At 50.9% G+C, this 19,826-nt stretch overlaps 1 protein-coding gene across 5 annotated transcripts in view; it reads left to right on the top strand.

Moving 5' to 3' along the window:
- Positions 1–19,826, top strand: part of TUB (TUB bipartite transcription factor) — an 88,080-nt gene that overhangs the window by 44,348 nt on the left and 23,906 nt on the right. For 2 of the 5 annotated variants that reach the window (XM_067038708.1, XM_067038705.1), the window contains exon 1: positions 19,056–19,175. The exons of the other annotated variants lie outside the window; for them this stretch is intronic. In XM_067038708.1, coding sequence (XP_066894809.1) covers positions 19,138–19,175 — 38 coding nt within the window. In that variant the 5' untranslated portion in view covers positions 19,056–19,137. Of the gene's footprint in view, positions 1–19,055; positions 19,176–19,826 lie in introns of those variants that run through there. 5 annotated transcript variants of the gene reach the window in all.

The raw sequence follows: 19,826 nt of genomic DNA, 5'->3' as shown, positions 1-19,826 counted from the left end.
GCCCTCCAATAGTAAGATTCATCGTTTTTATTTGTTTGGAGCTGTTTTATTTTATTTTATTTTAAAAAAATGATTTTATTGACGTATAGTTGATTTAAAATGTTGTGTTAATTTCTGCTACACAGCAAAGTGATTCAGTTATATATATATATATATATATATATATATATATATGTATATATATATATGTATGTTCTTTTTCATATTCTTTTCCATTATGGTTGACTGCAGGATATTGAATATGGTTCCCTGTGCTCTACAGTAGGACCTTGTTGTCTATCCATCCTATATAGAATAGTTTGCGTCTGCTAATCCCAAACTCCCTAACCCTCCCCCCCCTCCCCCTTCTCCTCCCCCTCAGCAACCACAAGTCCATTTTATTTTGTTTTGATTTTTTTCCTGTCTTGCCATATTGGTCAGGAGCAGTGCTGTGAAGCTGTTTCAATATGTATTCCCATAATGACTGGTGGAGTTGGGCATTCTCTGAAGGACCCCGAGAACCTGATGGTCAGGGATAAATTATGATGGGACCAGTCCTGAGTCAAAGAGCCAGACCAGGGCTGAGAAGTGGAAAATGTTGGTTTTCTAGACTTTGTTCTTCTGCCCCCAGCAGCAGGGCAGCGTGCACACCAGAACTGCAGTTCCACTGGTTCTGAGGCTGAGCCATGAGTGACTCACGGCCGCCTGTACCAGCTGTGGCCTCCTGGGTGCATATATTACCATGCTGTGCTTGTGGCTGCTGTCATGGGGATAAACCCTGTTTGGGCTTTGTAGTCTACTTGCCTGTTGTTTGATCCTGACCACCACTGGGGAGCCGCACCAAGAGTCTGTCCACTGTCTGTCAAGCCAGGGCTTGGATGGTGGCCAGAGAGGCCATCTGGGTAAGGCCAGGAACATTTGTAAGCTCTGGGCTCTCATGTCTTGGCTGAGGTCCAAGCTTGAAGAGCTTGGGACAAGGAGGGCCTTAGGGAACATTGACCCACATCAGGGTCTAGGACTGTGGCCTGCAGATAATGAAGGGAGGGCTCACCAGTGATATGAGGGACTCAGAACTGAGACAGTGAGGTTCGGGGGGCATGAAACCCAGTGATGGAAACTGGGTGCCTTGGTCATTGCAGGCAGGGCCACGGGGCACCCTGGGATCTCGGAGAAGACAGGCCGTATGAAGGAGGAGAGTTAAGTCCAGGCAGACATGGCTGGTGGGTTGAGGGAACTAAGGTGTGAGGTTGACAGTCACAGTTTCAAAACAGTCAGAAAATTTGAAAACAAAGAGTCAGATATAGACATTCAAGGATATTCTGGGTAGGATGGAGCCATAGAGCAGTATGTGAGCCAAAGGGGTCTGGGAGTCCCCATACCAAGGGCCTGTCCATGATGAAGCAGGACACTGGGGGAGGGGAGGACACAGGGCCAGTGTGTGATACAGAAAACAGGACCAGCCCCTTGGAGGGGAACTGACAGAAGCTGGCCAGGGATCGGCATTCCAGCCCAGCACCTGGATTTGGGTCTGTGGAGGGCAGGCCCAGATCATGGACATGGGGCTGAGGGGGCAGCCGGGAGCTGTCCTGGGCTCTAAGGTCCTCCAGCCTTTGGGCAGGAAGCGAATTGCCTTTCCCTCTCATCCCTGGCCTGCTGCTTATGGACCCAGGGCTTGGGTGGGGAGGGGGCAGGTGGTCATGGACAGAGGAGACATGGCAGGTACGCCAGGACCCTCAAATGGCATCTAGACAGAGCTGAGAAGTGGTTTGGTGCAGCAGAAGCATGGATTTAGATTCAGATAACATGGTCTAATCCTGGCACTGTACGTTACTGTGTGACCTCAGTTTACCAGCTCTGAGCCTCTGCTTCCTCTTCTGTAAAATGGGATATTCACTATAGGGCGGTTGAAGAGGTTAAATTAGAAAAGAATATATGAAAGTGCTCAGCACAGGTTGTTGCTCAACAGATGCCCATTTCCCTCCTTTTACCTCTTTTAGCTCCTAGAGCAGGGTTGCGTGTGTCTCAGGTGGGCTTCTGGGGAGTGGGAAGGTGGCGGCGGGGGGGGTGTCCTGGGGGGGAGAGGTGGGGGAGGGGTAGCATATGTGTTGGTAAAGGCCAGGAGCAGAGGTGGAATAGAACCTCAGCTTCTGGGTTAATCTGACTTGCACTTCATGGTGAATTTAGCCCAGTGGATGCACAACGTGGGAAGTAGCAAGTGGGAGGGTTAAATCCTGGCAAGTTTCTGAGCCTCTGTTTCTTTGTCTGAAAAATGGGTTTATTAACACGTTACATCCGGAGTCGTGTGAGGAGCAGCGATCATGCATGGAGAGCATCGCACCACTCGTGCACATAGTAGGTCCATTCATATACGACAGTATGGCTGCTGTGGCCGCTGACACCTCTTCTGACCTCAGAATCATATCACCGTAAGGGGTTTCTCTCTGTGACCCCGGGGTCACAGAGAGAACAGGGAATATGCATGGCAGTTAGTGCTCCCGTGTCCTAGGGTTGGCCGAGGAGGAAGGACGCAGCAGGAAGCTGCCCTGAGGCCCCGGGACACTGCCGGGGCAGAACAGACACTCAGCAGTTCTCTCCCACACGTAGGATGTTCCCAGGCAGGGGATTGGGCTGAGGTCTCGCTTGGTGTGGGATGGGCGGCCTTTTCCCTGCAGGAGCATTGCCAGAGGCGTGCAGCAGAGAGGTGGAGGGAGTCAGGAGGGGCCCAGCATGGGTCAGGAGTTGGGGGTGATGGGGTGCCAAGCAGCTCTGTGCAGTCCAGAGGGAGCTGGCCCTGGGTTTGGTCCCTGGACAGGTCAGCTGCCTGTGCCCTGACCCTGATCCCAGGCCTGGTCCATTACTGTGCATAGGGGACCAGGTGATGGACTGCACTCTTCCCTGGAGACAGGAAGACCATGCCGAGGATCCAGACATCTGGAGAGAGTCAGGCGGAAGCTGCTTCAGACTTCCCCCGGGGCCACCTTGCTCTAGGTACCACAGCTCTGGGGCAAGAGGATTCCAGGGTTCTGAATCCCAATGTGTCACCTGCAAGCTAGAGACCTGGGGCAAGTCAAGCCTATCTGACTCTTTGTGTCCCTTTCTGGAAAACGCCCTCATGCGTCAGGCCCCATGCAGCAGGGGGCAGAATCAGACCTGGTCCCTGGGCCTGGCGCTCTTGGTCTAGGAACTAGACTGTTTATTACTGCTGGTGTTTGGGGATTTTGGCAGTGGTTACAAAAGCGCTCTGAAGGGGTGTGAAGCCACCGCACAAGCTCCGCCCCTGTCAGGTGTGCAGCCCCTGTATTTGGCAGATGGCTCCCAGTCCCCTTTCCCCGGGACACCCCTGGATCTGTCTGGACTTTGCAGGGTCCTCTGGGCAACTTGTATAGCCCACCGCCTCTCTGCAATGCACACAACACACACACACACACACACACACACACACACACACACACACACGCCATCACTGTGTAAAGATGGGTCCCCGCCCTCTCTCTGTTTCTGCCCTCCATCCTGAACCTCTCACTCCAGTGGCTCCACTCCTGCTTCCTGATCTGCTCTCCATCCCCCCTCACTGCCCCCCAGCGTCTGGCTGCAAGAGATATTGGTTTGTCAATGGCCTTACCCCATCAGTCTCACACTAACTAGGTCCTGCATCTCCAGATCATACTTCTGCCTCCCCTTCCAACAACAAGATCTAGGAAATGTCACTCACTCTGTATTGGGCACTTGGGAGCTAGCACAATGGGTTGGTTGATGGGCTGTTTTTTCCCAGTTTCCCATCCTGTTCAGCCAGTGTCAAGGAGTCATACAACCCTGGGTTTGGACCCTGGCTCTGCTCCTTCCTAGCTGTGTGAACTCAGGCGAGTTGCTTTACCTTTGAAACCTGTTTCCTGGTCTGTAAAATGGGAACACTAATAATACCTTCTGTGTAGAGCTGTCATAAAGATTCAGTGAGACCCCATAGATGCAGCTTTTAGCATAGTGCCTAGCATGTAGTAGGTGCTTAATAAATGTTAGCTGCTGTTTCTTCGTGCCTAAGAAAATATTTGGAGTAGTCAGGAAGGATTATCTTCATTTATATACCCACCAAATAAATATTGATCTCCTTTGTTCCAGGCACTGCCCTAGGTACTGGGGATACAGCAGGGAGCAAAGCAGAGGAAATCCCTGCGCCGGGGAGTTTATATTCTGTTTGTTTCCACCCCAACGAACTCACCCTCTGCTGTCAGCCCACCTTTCCTCTATGCATCTTCCCCTGAGGCAGTCTCTCCACCTTTTCTCCCCCAGCCTCAGCTTCCTCCCTCCAGACTCCCTGAATCTCATCTCCTGGCCCATCCTCTCACTAAGCTCTGTATATGCTCCTCACTTACCTGGAATGTGTCCTCTAGACATGCAAACCTAGCATATCCAAACTGGAACTCACACATCCAAGCCCCCTCTCAAACCTCTTCTCCCACTGTGTTTCCTGAGTGGGGGGGTCCCTGTCCCACCTCTAGCTATTCCTCCATCATCATCATCACCGCTTATGGAGCACTTACTATGTGAGGCACTATTCCAAAGGCTTTTATTTATTAAATCATTTAATCTCTTGAAATCCCTAAGAAATAGTTCTGATTGTTTGCAGATGAGAAGACTGAGGCCAGAGTGGTTAAATGAAGAGACCAAGGTCCCATGACTCATAAATGTCAGAGCCAGGATTATTAGCAAAAAAAAAAAAAAAAAAAAAAAAAACCAACCTAAAACATAAAATCTCAAGGCAGCCTGGCCTCAGAAGCTGTCTCCAAAGGCTGTGCTTTTCCGAAGGCTGTGCACCCTGCCCCGGGCCCATGGCCTCACCTCAGCCGTGCCACTCACCCGGGTCCCCTTCTCGTCCACAGGCCGAGCCCCTCTGGTCTGGGCTGTTGAAGAGACCACTCATCTGTATCTCTGCTTCCCTCTCGCTTCACCCCAGACCCTGTTCCAAGGGCTGCCTGTGATCTCCCTCACAAGGCGGGACCATGCATTTCCCCAATTTCCTGTTGTTGCTAAGAGATTCAAGACCAAACACCAAACCATTTGAAGCCTGGCCCTGAATAACCTCCCCATTGATTCCGTATTCCACGCCACCCACCCCAGTGCTCTCTTGTCTCCCGTGTCTCCCTCACCCCCTCTTCATTAAATCTTCATCCAGCCTCGAGTGGTGCCTCTACTGCAAAGCCCTGCCTGACCCTTAGCCAGACTCCACTGCTCTCCCCTGTGCCCTCACAGCACTGGACCCCACGGGTCCAGACCATCGCTGGCTGACTTCACTCCGCTTGGGACTATCGTTTGTTGTTTGTGTCCACCCGTGTCCTCCACTGCCCTGTGATCCTCACAGCCCTGCACCATGTCTTACTCATCTCTGGGACTCAGGGACTAACAGGGCCAGGTGCAGAGGAAACCTCAATGCTGAGATGAACAGAGCTGGCTTACACTGTCACTCGGTGATTCAGGGCAGGAAAGGTCCAAGTGCCTTTCTGTTTTCCCATCAAGTCCCGCTGTAGAAACCAGAAATGGGGGATGATTTCCCGATTGTCAAATCCCAGAAGGATGGCTGAGCTGCATGGGCCAGTAGAGGTCATCTGTGTTAATCCTTTATCTTTTTTTTTTTTTTTTTTTTTGCGGTACATGGGCCTCTCACTGTTGTGGCCTCTCCCGTTGCGGAGCACAGGCTCGGGATGCGCAGGCTCAGCGGCCATGGCTCACGGGCCCAGCCGCTCCGCGGCATGTGGGATCCTCCCGGACCGGGGCACGAACCCGTGTCCCCTGCATCGGCAGGCGGACTCTCAACCACTGTGCCACCAGGGAAGCCCAATCCTTTATCTTTGAATTGTTGGACTGAGGCCTGGAAGGGGAAGACCTAGCCCAATATTACTCAGCAGGGAGAAGTTGTGACTAGAATTCAGACGCCGGCATACTTTCTGCTTTGCTGAACTGTTCAATCTTTTCTTTGCTCTTTCTGTACATAAACTGCCTACTATAGTAATCCCAATTACTTCCACTGAAAATCAGCCCAAATCTCAAGGCTCTGGAACGTTCCCCTCTCCCCTTCCAGATAACCACATGCACGCTTCATTTTACACTGTTGTCATCACAATTTTGCATTCCCATTTTCTTATTTAGTACTTTTTTGTAATACTTGAATTAAGTTCTTATAGAGAATGGGGTATATTTCTGGGTTGCTTATTTTTGTCCATTGAAGTTTCATGTGAGATTCATATCCATCAACACACCGTTTTAGTTGTTGTCGCTTTATATTTTATTTATTTATTTATTTGTAATTTATGTATTTTTTAATTTTTGGCTGCGTTGGGTCTTCGTCGCCGCTAGTTGTGGTGAGCGGGGGCTGCTCTTCATTGCAGTACGTGGGCTTCTCACTGCGGTGCCTTTCCTTGTTGCAGGGCATGGGCTCTAGGTGTGCAGGCTTCCGTAGTTGTGGCTCATGGGCTTAGTTGCTCCACGGCACATGCGATCTTTCCGGACCAAGGATCGAACCTGTGTCCCCTACATTGGCGGGCAGGTTCTTAACCACTGCGCCACCAAGGAAGTCCCGGCTTTATATTTTATTTTATTTTTTTATTTTTATTTTTATTTTTTTTGCGGTATGCGGGCCTCTCACTGTTGTGGCCTCTCCCGTTGCGGAGCACAGGCTCCGGACGCGCAGGCTCAGCGGCCATGGCTCACGGGCTCAGTTGCTCCGCGGCATGTGGGATCTTCCCGGACCAGGGCACGAACCCGTGTCTCCTGCATCGGCAGGCGGATTCTCAACCACTGCGCCACCAGGGAAGCCCGGCTTTATATTTTAATATCTAGTGGGACTAGTCCTCCTCTCATTAGCCATCATTATCAGAATTTTCTTTGCTTTTCTTATTTTTTTTCTTCTCCTCCAGATAATTTTTACCTGGGTTATCTAGAGGAATCAAGGGCAGGGAAATAGTTTATCCCAGGCTGCCCTAATCTTGGGCATCGATACAGGTCAATTGAATTGGGTACTCTTTTTTTTTTTTTTTTAATAAATTTATTTTGTTTTATTTATTTTTTATTTTTGGCTATGTTGGGTCTTCGTTGCTGTACGCGGGCTTTCTCTAGTTGCGGCGAGCGGGGGCCACTCTTCATTGCGGTGTGCGGGCCTCTCACTGTGGTGGCCTCTCTTGCTGCGGAGCACAGGCTCCAGGCGCCTGGCCTCAGCAGTTGTGGCACGTGGGCTCAGTAGTAGGTGGCTCGTGGGCTCCAGAGCGCAGGCTCAGTAGTTGTGGCGCATGGGCTTAGCTGCTCTGTGGCATGTGGGATCTTCCCGGCCCAGGGCTCGAACCCGTGTCCCCTGCATTGGCAGGCGGATTCCCAACCACTGTACCACCAGGGAAGTCTGAATTGGGTACTCTTAACTTGTGGTTCTGAAAATGGAAAAGAGGCCCATTGATTGGGTGAAACAGGAAAAGGAAGTGGTGGCCCCAACTCCCTGACCACCCCCTCCCTTGCCACTGCCCCCTAACCTTCCATCCTGGGAGGCAGGCCAGGATGCCTGCACAGTGGTAGGCGTGCTCCCTCGGGATGGATGTAGTTGGTGCCGGTGATCACTCAGCGACTGTGAATTTGCCTGAAACTGGGAGCCTCTCGGCAGCTGCCTATGTGGGGTGGGGAGCCCGGGGAGCAGGCCTGGCCCACGCATCCTCTGACGTGCACCACCAGCCCTGCAGCCGTCCTGCCTCCCTGGCGAGGGCGCAAACTTCCCGCAGAGTCTGTCTCCACCCTTAGGTCTTTTTGCTTTGGTGCAAGAGTTTGCCTCTCACTGCCCACTCTCCCAAAGTTGTTACCTCAAAAACAACACCTCACCTCTTATTAGCCCATTTACCCCTAAAAACACTCACCTGAGGTACAGAATGGACACCTAATTATATCAGTAACCCAACTGCTTTGTGAGATGAAATTTAGGAACACTCTTTTTTTGTTTTTAATGTTGGAGTATAGTTGACTTACAATGTTGTGTTAATTTCAGATGTACAGCAAAGTGATTCACTTATACATACACATATATCTATTCTTTTTCAGATTCTCTTCCCATATAGCTTATTACAGAGTATTGAGTAGAGTTCCCTGTGCTGTACCATAGGTCCTTGTTGATTATCTATTTTTAGGAACACTAGTCAGCAAGGCAAAGCGAACACTTTACCTTTCTTGTCACAGAACCCTGGTCCACGAACCATCTTGGCCTGTGCCCTCCTGTCTTCAGGTCATCACCTAAGGGATCCTTAAGAAATCTTTGTACATTATCAATTTTCAGAATCCCCTTCAAATTTTTCTTTGAACTAAGTGAAGTCTAATTTAGGAAAAATTACTATCTTTAAAATAGTCTTCTTATCATGTAGGAATATATTAGGAATCTCCATTCAAGTTCTTTTTATAAACCTCAATGATATTTTATAATTTTCTTCATGTGGATCACAAATAAGTTTCACTAATATTATTTTAAAACATTTCACATATGATCCTGCCATTGTAAATGAGATCTTTTTTCAATCTGTAAACGATGATTATTTTATAATAATAATAGAAGCGTTATTGACTATTTTCTTTTTCTCTTTTTATCTGGTGACTTTATTGAGCTTTCTGATTCTAGAGGTCTTCTCAATGATCCACTTAAGTTTTCTCAGGATCCCAGTACAGTGTGCCTTTTGCAATAATATAAATTATGACTCCGCTTCCTAATACAGGAGACTAATGAGTGGGCATCAATGTCACCCTCAGGAACTTATAAAAAATTGGGGTAGTTTGTTTGGCTCCATCCCCACTGAACCACCACCGTGGGGCTCAGCAGTGGGGCCTGGGACTGGAAGGGGTGAGGGTGGGAGTTAAATTCCGGACCAAGGAGACAGCCTCTGCTGAGGTTGGGAGAACATGAGCCTGACTTGTCTGAAAGCAGACCAGTATGGCTGGAGAATGGAAACTTGATCGGTTTCATGGATACTTAAAATTTTTTTTTGGTCTGTGAGCAAGGGAAGTCAGTGAAGGATTTAAGGCAGCAGATGCAATGGTAGATTTGCATTATGAAAAGATCACTCTCACTGCCATGTGAGAATAGACTGCAGGGGAGCCGGAGGGAAAGCGGGTGCAGCTCATTATGTAACAGCAGTTCATACATCTCCTTACGATGTGTCAGGCGCTGTTTGAAGTGGTTTCTGTGTATTAACTCTTAAGTCTCCAGGTGCACAGGGAGTTTGTGGCAGAGCTTACTTGAAGCCAGCAGGTCTGGCTCCAGAGTGGACACCTGAAGCACAGAGGTGATCCCACAGATGAAGTGGTATGGACGAGGGTGGTGGCATTGGAAATGGTGAGATTGAAGAAGGGGACCCACTGAAGAGATACTTAGGGTTTAATATAAGCAGGACCTGGTGATGGATTGGATATGGGGTGGTGGGGGAAGGAAATATCAAGGTACCAGTTTTTCCACATATTTGTGACCATTTGGAGTTTTTCTAGGACTTGTCTATTTTCCATTGGGTCGTTCATGTGTGCTTATCACCTCTACTCTTTTTCCTGGGGAAGGAAGGAATTCAGACCCATTGCCAGGGTGCGTTCTGCATCTCCCATGGGTCTTCTGGGTGTATGGCTGGGTGAGGGATGGTCTCTGCTCACCATACATTTGCTTTAGGGGTATGAGAGCAAGGTGAGCCTAGACTGAGTGTTCCCTACTCAGCTCTCCCAGGGCCTCTGGAGTGGGAGGTGGGAAATGTGCATCCTTTTAATGTAAATTGTCAGATGGGGCCCTGGATACTGGAACTCTAGTGATATTGGAGGCCTTAGACACTATCATCATCTTATAGATGGGTACACCAAGGCCAAGAGAACTGGGAAGAGATTTGCCGATGGTCATGTAGGAGGCCAGGGACTTAGTCAAACCTGGAATTTAGGTCTCCCAACACCCAAGACACTAAAGGCATCTTTGGATCAAGTGAGGACATTGGCCAACAGTATTAGCGAGTGTCTGGTCACCTGCCCTGCTCGGGGTCCAGGGACAGTGTATCAGAGCCAACAGGTGGGATGAGGCAAAGTAAAAAATAGGTTGGGTTGAGCCAGAGAAATGGGTTCTAATCGCTCCTGAAAGCCAGATGGGCTGAGGTGTGATTGTGGCGAGCTGGGACCTAGCAGAGGGATGTGGGGAGTTTTGGAGCGGATGTTTAGGAGGCTGGGGCAGAGCGGAGGGTGACATGAGCTAGAAGAACACACGGCACCTCCCAGGGCCCCGCCTGATGGGGAGGGGAGACCTTTGAAGTCCATTCTGAGGGCCAGCCCAGCCGGCTCACCTCCAGGGAGACGGCAGAAGTCTCGACGAGTGTGAGGGCCCGGACAGGGCCAAATGGCCTAAGAGGCTCCAGCCAAAATCCAAGGCCTCATCGCACTGAGCAGAGCCCTTCACTCCTGCCACCCGCGCCATGCCAGCCTCAGGGTGGTGGGAGCAGGAAGGGGCAGGATCTGCGGCAGCAGGGAGGGTGGTGCCTGCAGAGGAAACGTGAGAGAGGGTGCGCTGTGTTGAGGACCAGGAATCAGGGAGAGAGATGCAGAAAGAGGTCCGAAGCAGCCTGGAGTTGGGGAAGGGCAGAGGTGGGTACCTCCCCACCCAGCCCCACCAGCCCTACCAACCCTGGGCACTGTCTCACCTGAGGAAGTCTAGAAGGGACTGCCCAGAGCTCAGAGATGCTGGGGCGGAGGGGCCCTCTCCTCGCCCCCAGAGCCCAGGTAGGGCAGCAGCCGTGGGGACTGCCTGTTCTCATCCTCCTCTGAGATGGGCCCAGGCCCTGAAGCACAGGCTTTGTTTGGCCCAGGCGAGTAAATCCTTGCTGTTGTGACTCCCCCGCAGCGCTTATGCTTCCTTTCGTATAATAGCCCCTCAGGGTTGCTGTGAGCAATCGGTGAGATAGTACAGGTAACGCTCAGCACAGTGCTGGCTCCACACCAGAGCTCAATAAGTGGAAGCTCTAATTACTACATGTTGTCACATCTCCGTGGTGCTTTGGACTTTCGCCACAGCGATCACAGGTTCACCTTCCTTCTCTGCGTTCAGCCTCACACACCCTATGCAGTAGGCAAGATGTGCATTGTCCCCACTTGATAGATGAGGAAACTGAGGCGAGCCCAGGCAGGTGGGTCCCTGGCCACCCAGTGAGTTAGTAGCACAGAGAGGACAAGAATTCAGTTCTAAGTCTAGTGTGTTTTCACTGCTGTGTGTTTCTTCTATAAAATGCAAGACTTTCATCCTTATTTCAGAGTTGAGCAGACTCGAATCACTTTCCTTTGTCTCCTAACAGCCCTGCCGTAAAGAGTTAAAATATCAGAGAAATGTAGTGCTGGAAGGTAGCCTTCGAGAACATCCCACCCCCTGAATTTCATGAGGCACAGAGAGGCCACATACTCACTCAAGGTCATATAGCTTATCAGCAACAAAGCCAGGACCGGAATCTGGGTCTGGTGTTCTTTCATCTATACCTGCTGCCCCTGTAGGTCTTAGCGACTTTTCTCCCCATTTCAGAGATGAGAAAGTCCAATCTAATCCCCTAGCTCTACCTTAGAGGACATCGCTTCTTCAGTGACCTTAGAATGGCTGGTGGCTTTAGAATCTGATTAGAATCTTATATTTATGAACCATTAGCCGCAAAAGGGAAGGGCCATGGAGCGAAAAGATGATGTGTTAGGGGTAATAAACTTTGCAAATAGTTTAAATTGCATTTCAGGGTCTGATTCCTCTTGCTAGCGAGATGGGTTTGCGAATTCAGAGTAGGGTTGTTTAAAATGTATTTCACATTTTAAATAACCGTGGTTTTCTTAGATGAGGGGGGAAAAAAACGGTCAAAAACGCAAACTCATAGGCTTTTCTGAAAGGTTACAAAATAAAATGTTCTTTGCTGGAGGATATAAAGGCAGTGGCTCTCTGTTTGACAAAGGAGAGGGCTCTGCTAGATAAATCTTGCATTATGAACAAATGAGAACTCCCTCCCTCCCTTCCTGATCAGCTTAATTCATTGTTGCTTATCTGCAAATCCAATAACGCTGGTAAAACAAACCCCTCCTGCAGGCTGAGGACAGGGGCCTGTGCACTTCTCCTCAGAAACCTTTTCCTATTTATAACCTCAGCGCCTGCTCCTTGGAAAGCTGGGCTTAGATGTCCTGTGGGGAAGCAGGCAGGGATGCTGTGCTTCATCTCCGGGTCTCCCAGCCACAGCCCACCCCGGTCTGGGTCCTCTGAGCAGAAGCAGCTCAGCAGATCCTCAAAGTGGAGCTGGTAAACTGGGCAAAGAGCAGGTATTAAGTATACTTCCCGCACTTCCCCATCCCCCTCCAAGATATTGATAAATTTCCCGGCTCAAAATTGCCGACGTTTTTAATGCCTCCGTGCATTGGAGTGTGGCCACCTGGGTGCCACCTCAGTAATGTATCATACTACATGAGGTGACTACGGATATTTCAACTGCACAGCTTTTAAAATATTATTTATTAATTTACCAAACCCCTTGTGCACTGAGTGTCTACTGTCTGTCTCCCCACGGCCACGGTGGCGGGGCGTTGTCTGTGCTGTGGAGGGGTCCCCAGGAGGTCTAAGGAGCCCAAAGCTGGAGTTAAGAGGAAGCCAGTGCCTAGAATGAGGGACCACCTGAAAAGGAGGATGTGGTCCTAGGGTGGCCTCACTGATGGACTAGACCGCATCTTTCTCACCCTGGGCAACTTTTCCTGAGACCATTTGTGCATGTGCCAGCGTATGGAGCTTCTTTATAGGACATTAGACTTTCCTACAGTATTGTATCTCATAAACCTGTTCCTCTGTCATTAAATTCCTCGTAAAGGATGCTCGGTGGTCCATCCTGTGAACGTAGAATTATTTACTTAACCAAGTCCCAACTGACAGACGTTTTGTAAACCCCAGCTCCTGCCAATTTCCCCCATTAGAAATGAAGCTGGGATGACTATCTCTGTACATAAACTTTTGACTCCAGTGCATGTTTCCCTTGGCTAGATTTCTAGGACAGGAATGAATGAGTCGAAGGTCTAAGGCCATCATCGTTGGGTTTTCTCTAGAGGATAGCCATTACGCTGCTCTAGAACTCTTGGCTGCCTGAGTTTGATTTGAACTCTATTTCACTTATTTCCTGTGGGACTTTGAGCAGGTTATGTAACCTCCTGTTTCTTCATCTGCAAAATGGGGATAGTAACAGTACCTACCTCATAGTGTGGTTGTGAGGATTAGATGAGAGAAGCCATGTGTAGCTGTTGGGTTGAATAGGCATGACTCGTGAGACGGAATCATAAAGTCAACCTTATTTTTGTGTCCTGTGGTCTCTTTAATTTTATTCTTTGAGGCTGTTTTTTTTTCCCTAAACCTAGATGAAAGTGAGTGTAAGTCCCATGACTTTTCTGGCCGTTTCCAGGTAACCAAAGGTTGTCCTGTCAGTAATTAATATGTCCTGTCTATTGTGATTAAAAAAACAAACAAACTTTAAACTTCAGAGTTACACCAGCTTCTCTTGCCCATCCCAGTCTACTGCAGGCAGGCTGCTTGTGGGAGAGGGTCCATCCTGCAGTTCTGACCCTCTCCAGGGTCCACGGTGAAGGCACAAAGCAGGAGAGGAGAGGAGAGGGGCAGGGAAGTTCTTCCCTGACTGATATTCCGATGAGCTGATGTCACACCCTCTGGGCTGTCTCTACCGTTGGCGTGTTTTGTGGGTTCTTAGGAACCATTCCATCACTGGGATGTCTCCCCAAGCGAAGCTCCCTCGATGCGGGTGACGCTTTCTCACCATGGCTCATCCTATGGACCCATTCTCAGGCCCTGGGAAAGCTGAACTCATCCCCTCCCACACTGTGACCTCCCCCCGACAAGGGGGCCCTCTGGGCTGGGATCTAAGACAGTCACACCTGTTCTTCGTGCTGGGGCCCACACTGGTCCACAGGAAACACTCCTGTGTCCATCACCCCGCAAACCTGAGAGCACAGGCTGACCCTGAAGTAGTAGCACCTTCTCGGCAATCAGGACGGGCGTGACTCAGATGCCCCGGCACTGTGGTCCCAAGGCTACTGTGGCCACATACTGAGCTCTCCTCAAGCCCTCTCTCCGGATTGGAGGTGAAAGCCATAACCCCCCCTCCCCCCCCACTCAGGGCTCACTGGACCCTGGGCGCTTTCTCTAAAACTCCTTTTCAACCTCCAACAACCCTTTTCTCAGCCTCTTATATTTTGTATGTACCAGAAATGTGCCAGCTAATGGTACAGCCTCTTCTCCATGTCACATTTGCTGGTATCCCACCTCACTCTGGAATGTGATACCTGTTGCCTCGGAGCCTCACTGAAGAGTTCCATTTCATCACCCTATTGCCCATATTGCTTTTATGAAACATGTAGAGAGTGCCCAGGGTAGAGTATGTTCTCCACAAATGATGGTCACATCTGATTCAATCTCATAGGCTCTCCATCTACGTTGACTTCATCACCATTACATTTGGTTTTCTTCCTATTACTTTGTTTTATCCTTTCTGAGTCTCATGTTTCCTTTAGACTATGATCATTTTTTTCTTTTTTTCCTTTTTGTTTTCTGGCTGCACGCTCTGGCGTGTGAGATCCTAGTTCCCCGACCAGGGATCGAACCTGCATCCCCTGCATTGGCAGCACGGAGTCTCAACCGCTGGACTGCCAGGAAGTCCCTAGACTAGGGTCACTTTTGTTGTTGTTGTGGAGATTTTTATTTGCTATTCTCTTAGACACTGAGACAAAATAGACATATTGTTTTTAATTCTGCTAGTGGTTACCCTACATTTTTCCACAGACATCAGTAAGCCTATTTATCTCACTTTCATCATGTGTAATGGGGCAGTGGTCTTTGTATATTCTGCAGTTTGAAGAGGGATTTCAGAGGGCATTCTCCGGCTGTGCACGCATGAGCCACCATCTTGCCATGACATCTGCCCAACAGCTTTGCAAGGCACTGGGCTCTGGTGTAGGGAGTTTCATCTCTGCCCTGGACTTCCCCATTCACCATCTAACAGTTTTCAATACCTCTGGTCTTGTCTCCCTTTATCCTCCATTTTGCTCCCAATTCTCTCTTTCTAAAAGGTACATCTGGACAGGTTACCCTTGGCTTAAAGCGCTTTAGTGGTTCCCCACTGGCTGCAGGATAAAATCCAAGCCCCCCAGCTGGGTGCTTAGGGGACCATGTGACCTGACCCTTGTGCCACACTGAACCACTCACCTACATGCCACCACATTAGGTGATTTGTACCTAGGTTTTCAAGTGCATTGGTCACAGACTCTCACATCCGCTGCCTTTGTTCATGTCATCCTCTTTGTCTAGAATGCCCTTTGGTAAAAGAGCCCAGGACCACGCCTGGCCAGCCGTAGAATCTCAGGAACTGTTAAACTTCCCCCCCACTTCCTTTCTCATCTGTCTATCAAAACCCTCCTCGGGACTTCCCTGGCGGTCCAGTGGTTAAGACTCTGTGCTTCCACTGCAGGGGGTGTGTGGGTTCGATCCCTGGTCAGGGAACTAAGATCCCGCATGCCTTGCAGTGTGGCCAAAAAAAAAAAAAAAAAAAAAAAACCCTCCTCATCCTTCAAGGTCCAATTTAACTGTCATCCTTTCTTATTCTCAGGAAACACTTGTCCTAACCTGACTCCCCTTTCTTCAGTACCATTGGCTGCTCCCAACACTTTGTACACCTGGATTGTGACTCTAGAGCCTTGGTGCTTTCTGTCTCTCCTGCCAAACTGAAAGCTCCCTGAGAGCAGGCTTGAGCCTGACGCCTGCCAAAGTGCTGCATGGACCCTTGAGCCCAGTTGGGTTGAGCTGCTGTTTGGTTGATTGCATTGCCTTCCTCAAAATGCAAGGGTATGACACCAAGCTACGAGGCAGGACACCTTGGGACTTGGTACCTAATTTGAATAGATATTCTTTTATTATTTATATCCTTTTGCTTCCAAAATTGATGAGAGGTGGCCCACACTCAGTAAAACAGTTAAATTAGAAATAGAAAATTTAAGACTCCACATGGAAGTAGCAAGGTGCCAAAATGCTAACCTTCTTCTTTGGATGAACTAGCCTTGCTGAGGGGAGCTTGCACTGGTGTCCTCTCCAGCTGGGATGGCAGATGTGAGGGTCTCCTTCGGGTTGTTTCTGTCCCCATGCATTCTTTCACTCTACTCACAAACCATGACTATGTTTGAAAATGCCTAAGATGCAACGAGGAGAATTTAAATTCACAGCAAATACCTCATCCTTGAGGAATTGGACAGGTGGTGAGGAGGCCGTGTGGGTTTGCTGTGTTTCAGTAGAGATAACCTTGTTCCTGTGCTAAATTTAGAAAGCTTAGGTACTTCTTCAAGGGTCAGTGTACAGCAGAGCTGTATTTTACCCACAGCTTAGTACAATATTCTTCACATTGCTTTCCGGAGTGGCTTTTTGGTAGAAGCCAAGGGCCTAGGCTTAAAATGTCAACCAGGGAAGTCATCTAAGCAGCAAAACCCACCACCAGTTCTGAGTTGAGTGTGAACACTCACACATCCCCGTAGAACTCACAGAAGCACATGTTTAGATTCTCCCCATGCACACACATCAACATACCAACCAACAAATGTTCTCGTGCAGACCCATTCTGACTGCAGGGACACCTTACACACACACACACACACACACACACACACACACACGGCACACAGCCCCACTGGCCCCCCCATATCCCATGTGCACACACAGCCTTGGCAGGAAGAGACACGGAGAGCCGTCTTATTTCTGCACCTCACTCTGATTCCAGAGTTTGCTCCCTTAGGACCGAACTTAAAGTGTCTATTTAATAGTTTCAATTACTCCAGGCTCCCGAGACCTTCCAACTTGGTTCTGATTGCTTTAAGGTGTCAGATAATTTGGGAATAAAGGGGAAAAGCAGCCTCAGTTTCTTGAAGAGGAAGTCGTCTAAGCTCATCTCTGAAGTGGTAGCTGCTGATGGTCTGGAGGGTGGGGCTGACCTCTTGCTTCCATGCAGGGTTCTGTCCATAGGTCCTGACAGACAGAGGCCCTCAGGTAGTGATTTGCTCTGCTGCCTTGGTCTCCAAGGCAGGGACCAGTCCCCTTCTGCTGCCCCTCCTGGGTGCCTGACAGGGGTGAAAACGGAGGTCCAGGCCAAGTGTCCCAGCAGGCAAGGAAACAGCCTTACTTTTTGCCCCCTGCACCCTACTCTGGGGTGAATTTTTTTGTCTGCTCTCTGTCCCCATTGACAGTGATAGCTCTTGGAGGTTGGTAAATAATCAGAGGTCACAGCCTTTGGCAAGCGTCGATGCGGTGCCAGACGGAGATGGATACGACCTGTCCACTCCAGAAGCCTGAAGAGGGAGGCTGGGTGTGTGTGCGTGCATGCATGTGCACTGCAAGAACTGTGATAGGCGGGAGGAAGCTAAGGACAAGGGCTGTGTGTGAATCCTGGCTGCACCATTGACCAGCTGTCTGACTTTGGGCAAGATCTTTGCCTTCTCTGTGCCTTAGTTTCTTCTGCTATAAAATGGGTATGATAATAGCACCTACCTCCTAGGGTGGTTGTGGGGATTACATGAGTTACAGTATATAGCTAGCACCTGATGCTCAGCACATGCTCCAAATGTCCTGGTTATTGTTTTTATAGCAAATGTGTCAGGCTGCAAGGCTGGCAAAGTCCTGGGGTGGGGATTCCCGGCTGTGGACCCAGGGCAGCAGGATGGGCCCCCCCTCAGCCCATCTGGCTGTCCTTACACTCTCTCCCCACCAGTCAGGCAGTCAAAGGATCCCGCGTGGACACTCTTCTGGCATGGTTGGGGGATGGCACTGCTGAATCCAGGATACACAGGAGGACACCCACCTGCAGTGTGGAGACGGTGCCCCTCAGCAGATCCCTCCAAGATCACCTGGTCTCTCCTCCCTGCTTCTGCCAGCCTTGCTGTGGACTTGCTATCCTTCACCTCAACATTCCACAGTTTGCTTTAGAGTTGGTGCTTATCACAGCCAGGACCTCCTCAGTGCTCAGAGACTTTAAGATTGTCTTTGTTGAGAGGTTTTTGCCTCCGTTTAAGTGTGGCCCTTAGAAAGGGCTTTGGAGGGCAGAGACCCTGGTTCCTTTTCAGCTCCATGGCTGCCAAGCTTTATGTCCTTGGGCATCTTAGCCTTCCTGAGGCTTTATTCTCTGGGAAACAAGAACAACTACTTGCCTCTCAAGGCTGCTGTGGAGATTAAGTAATATAAATTTACAAGGGCTGGGGATGCAATAGACGGTAAATGTATCCTTGACTGCTATAGCTTAGAGGGGAAGGACTCCTCCGCAATGAGGAAACACCTCCTTTACTAAAACCAAAGAAAGAAGGTTCCCCGGGCGGCATGTGAGAACTGGAGGCGGCATGGAGGGGGAAAGCTCAGCCTCCATGCTTCGGACCTGAACGTTCCCCAGGACCTCTTTCGGTCTTTTTTGGCATCATTCCCTTCCTATACAACTGGATCCCACCCCCTACTTTTCCCCTCCCCCTCCATTTGAGCACAGGTTTCCCATCCCTTAGTGGAGATAGGTAGGCCAGGTAGGCAGGTGTTAGAATTATCCCCGTTTCACAGGAGAAACAGAGGTTTGAGGTCGGAGACCCGCCCAGTGACAGTGCCTGTTCACCCAAAGTGGGCTCAGGCGCGGTCACGTGTGCGGAGCCTGGGGACCCGGCTTTCGGTGAGGGGGATGGGGGCGTTTGGGACGCCGGAGCCGGTCTGGGGGTGGGGTCTCCGCCGGGGGCGGGGCGAAGGAGGAGGGGGCGGGCCGCCGCTGCCAACACGCAGAGCTCGGGCCCTGGGCGCGGAACCCAGCCCCTCTGGCGGCGCCGGGCGGTGCGGACGGCCTCTCCCGCCTCCACGCGCGCGCACGCTCCCCCGCCCGCGGCGGCGGCCCCGCGCACTCCGCCGCTTCGCCCATCGCGCCGCGCAGGCAGTCGCTCGCCGAGCCCGCGGCCGGGGCCCTGGCGTGCAGCGCGGGCCTCGGCGGGGCCCAGCGCTCCGGCCGGGGAGGATGCGGCCCTGGGCGGCCCGGGAGCTGAGCAGGGCCCCCGCGCCGGCCCCCGCGGGCCCCGGCCTCCGGAGCCGCAGCTGCCGCCCCGCCCCCGAGAGACATGACTTCCAAGCCGCATTCCGACTGGATTCCCTACAGGTACGCGGGCGCCGACCACCAACTTCTCTTCGACTCGGGGGCTCGGGCCTGGCCCACCACCCTCCAACGCTGAGGGCTTGGGGCAGGGTCGAGGGTGCCGGGCCAAGGTGCCCACCACCCCGAACTCGGAGCGCAGGGCTGGCTGGGGACACTGGACTGGGGCGCAGGGCAGCTGTACCCTCCTCATCTGGCCCAGCCCCGGGGGCGCGGGTTGGAGGCTCTGGGCCTTCCTGCCCCAACTTTGGGGGCGCCAGTGGACTGAACTAGCCTGCTCCGCTCCCCCCCACTTATCCGCCGGGGTTGCTGGAAGAGGCCAGTGCTCTGGGCCTGTGTGGGCCTTGGGGCAGTCAGTGCCATGTGGCCGCCTGGGGAGGGAGTGAACGGTGCTGAGCCCCCTCCTAGGCCTAGCACACCGGTCTTAGGCCAGTATAGCGGCGTACACACACCTATACATCTGCAGGCATGCATCCACAGGACCAGAGACTCTCCTGCTGGTCGGTTCACACACTCAGTGCATGAATTCCTGGAGACAGTCATTCCGAACCTAAAGCACCGACTGCTTTTATATACAAGCACCATGTATTGTTACACACACACACACACACACACACTCTCTCTCTCTCTCTCTCTCTCTCTCTCTCTCTCTCTCTC

Source organism: Kogia breviceps, chromosome 7 (genome assembly GCF_026419965.1).
Source record: "Kogia breviceps isolate mKogBre1 chromosome 7, mKogBre1 haplotype 1, whole genome shotgun sequence".
Lineage (NCBI taxonomy): Eukaryota > Metazoa > Chordata > Mammalia > Artiodactyla > Physeteridae > Kogia > Kogia breviceps.
Note: the sequence above shows the minus strand (reverse complement) of the source record. Positions and strands in the feature narration are given on the sequence as shown.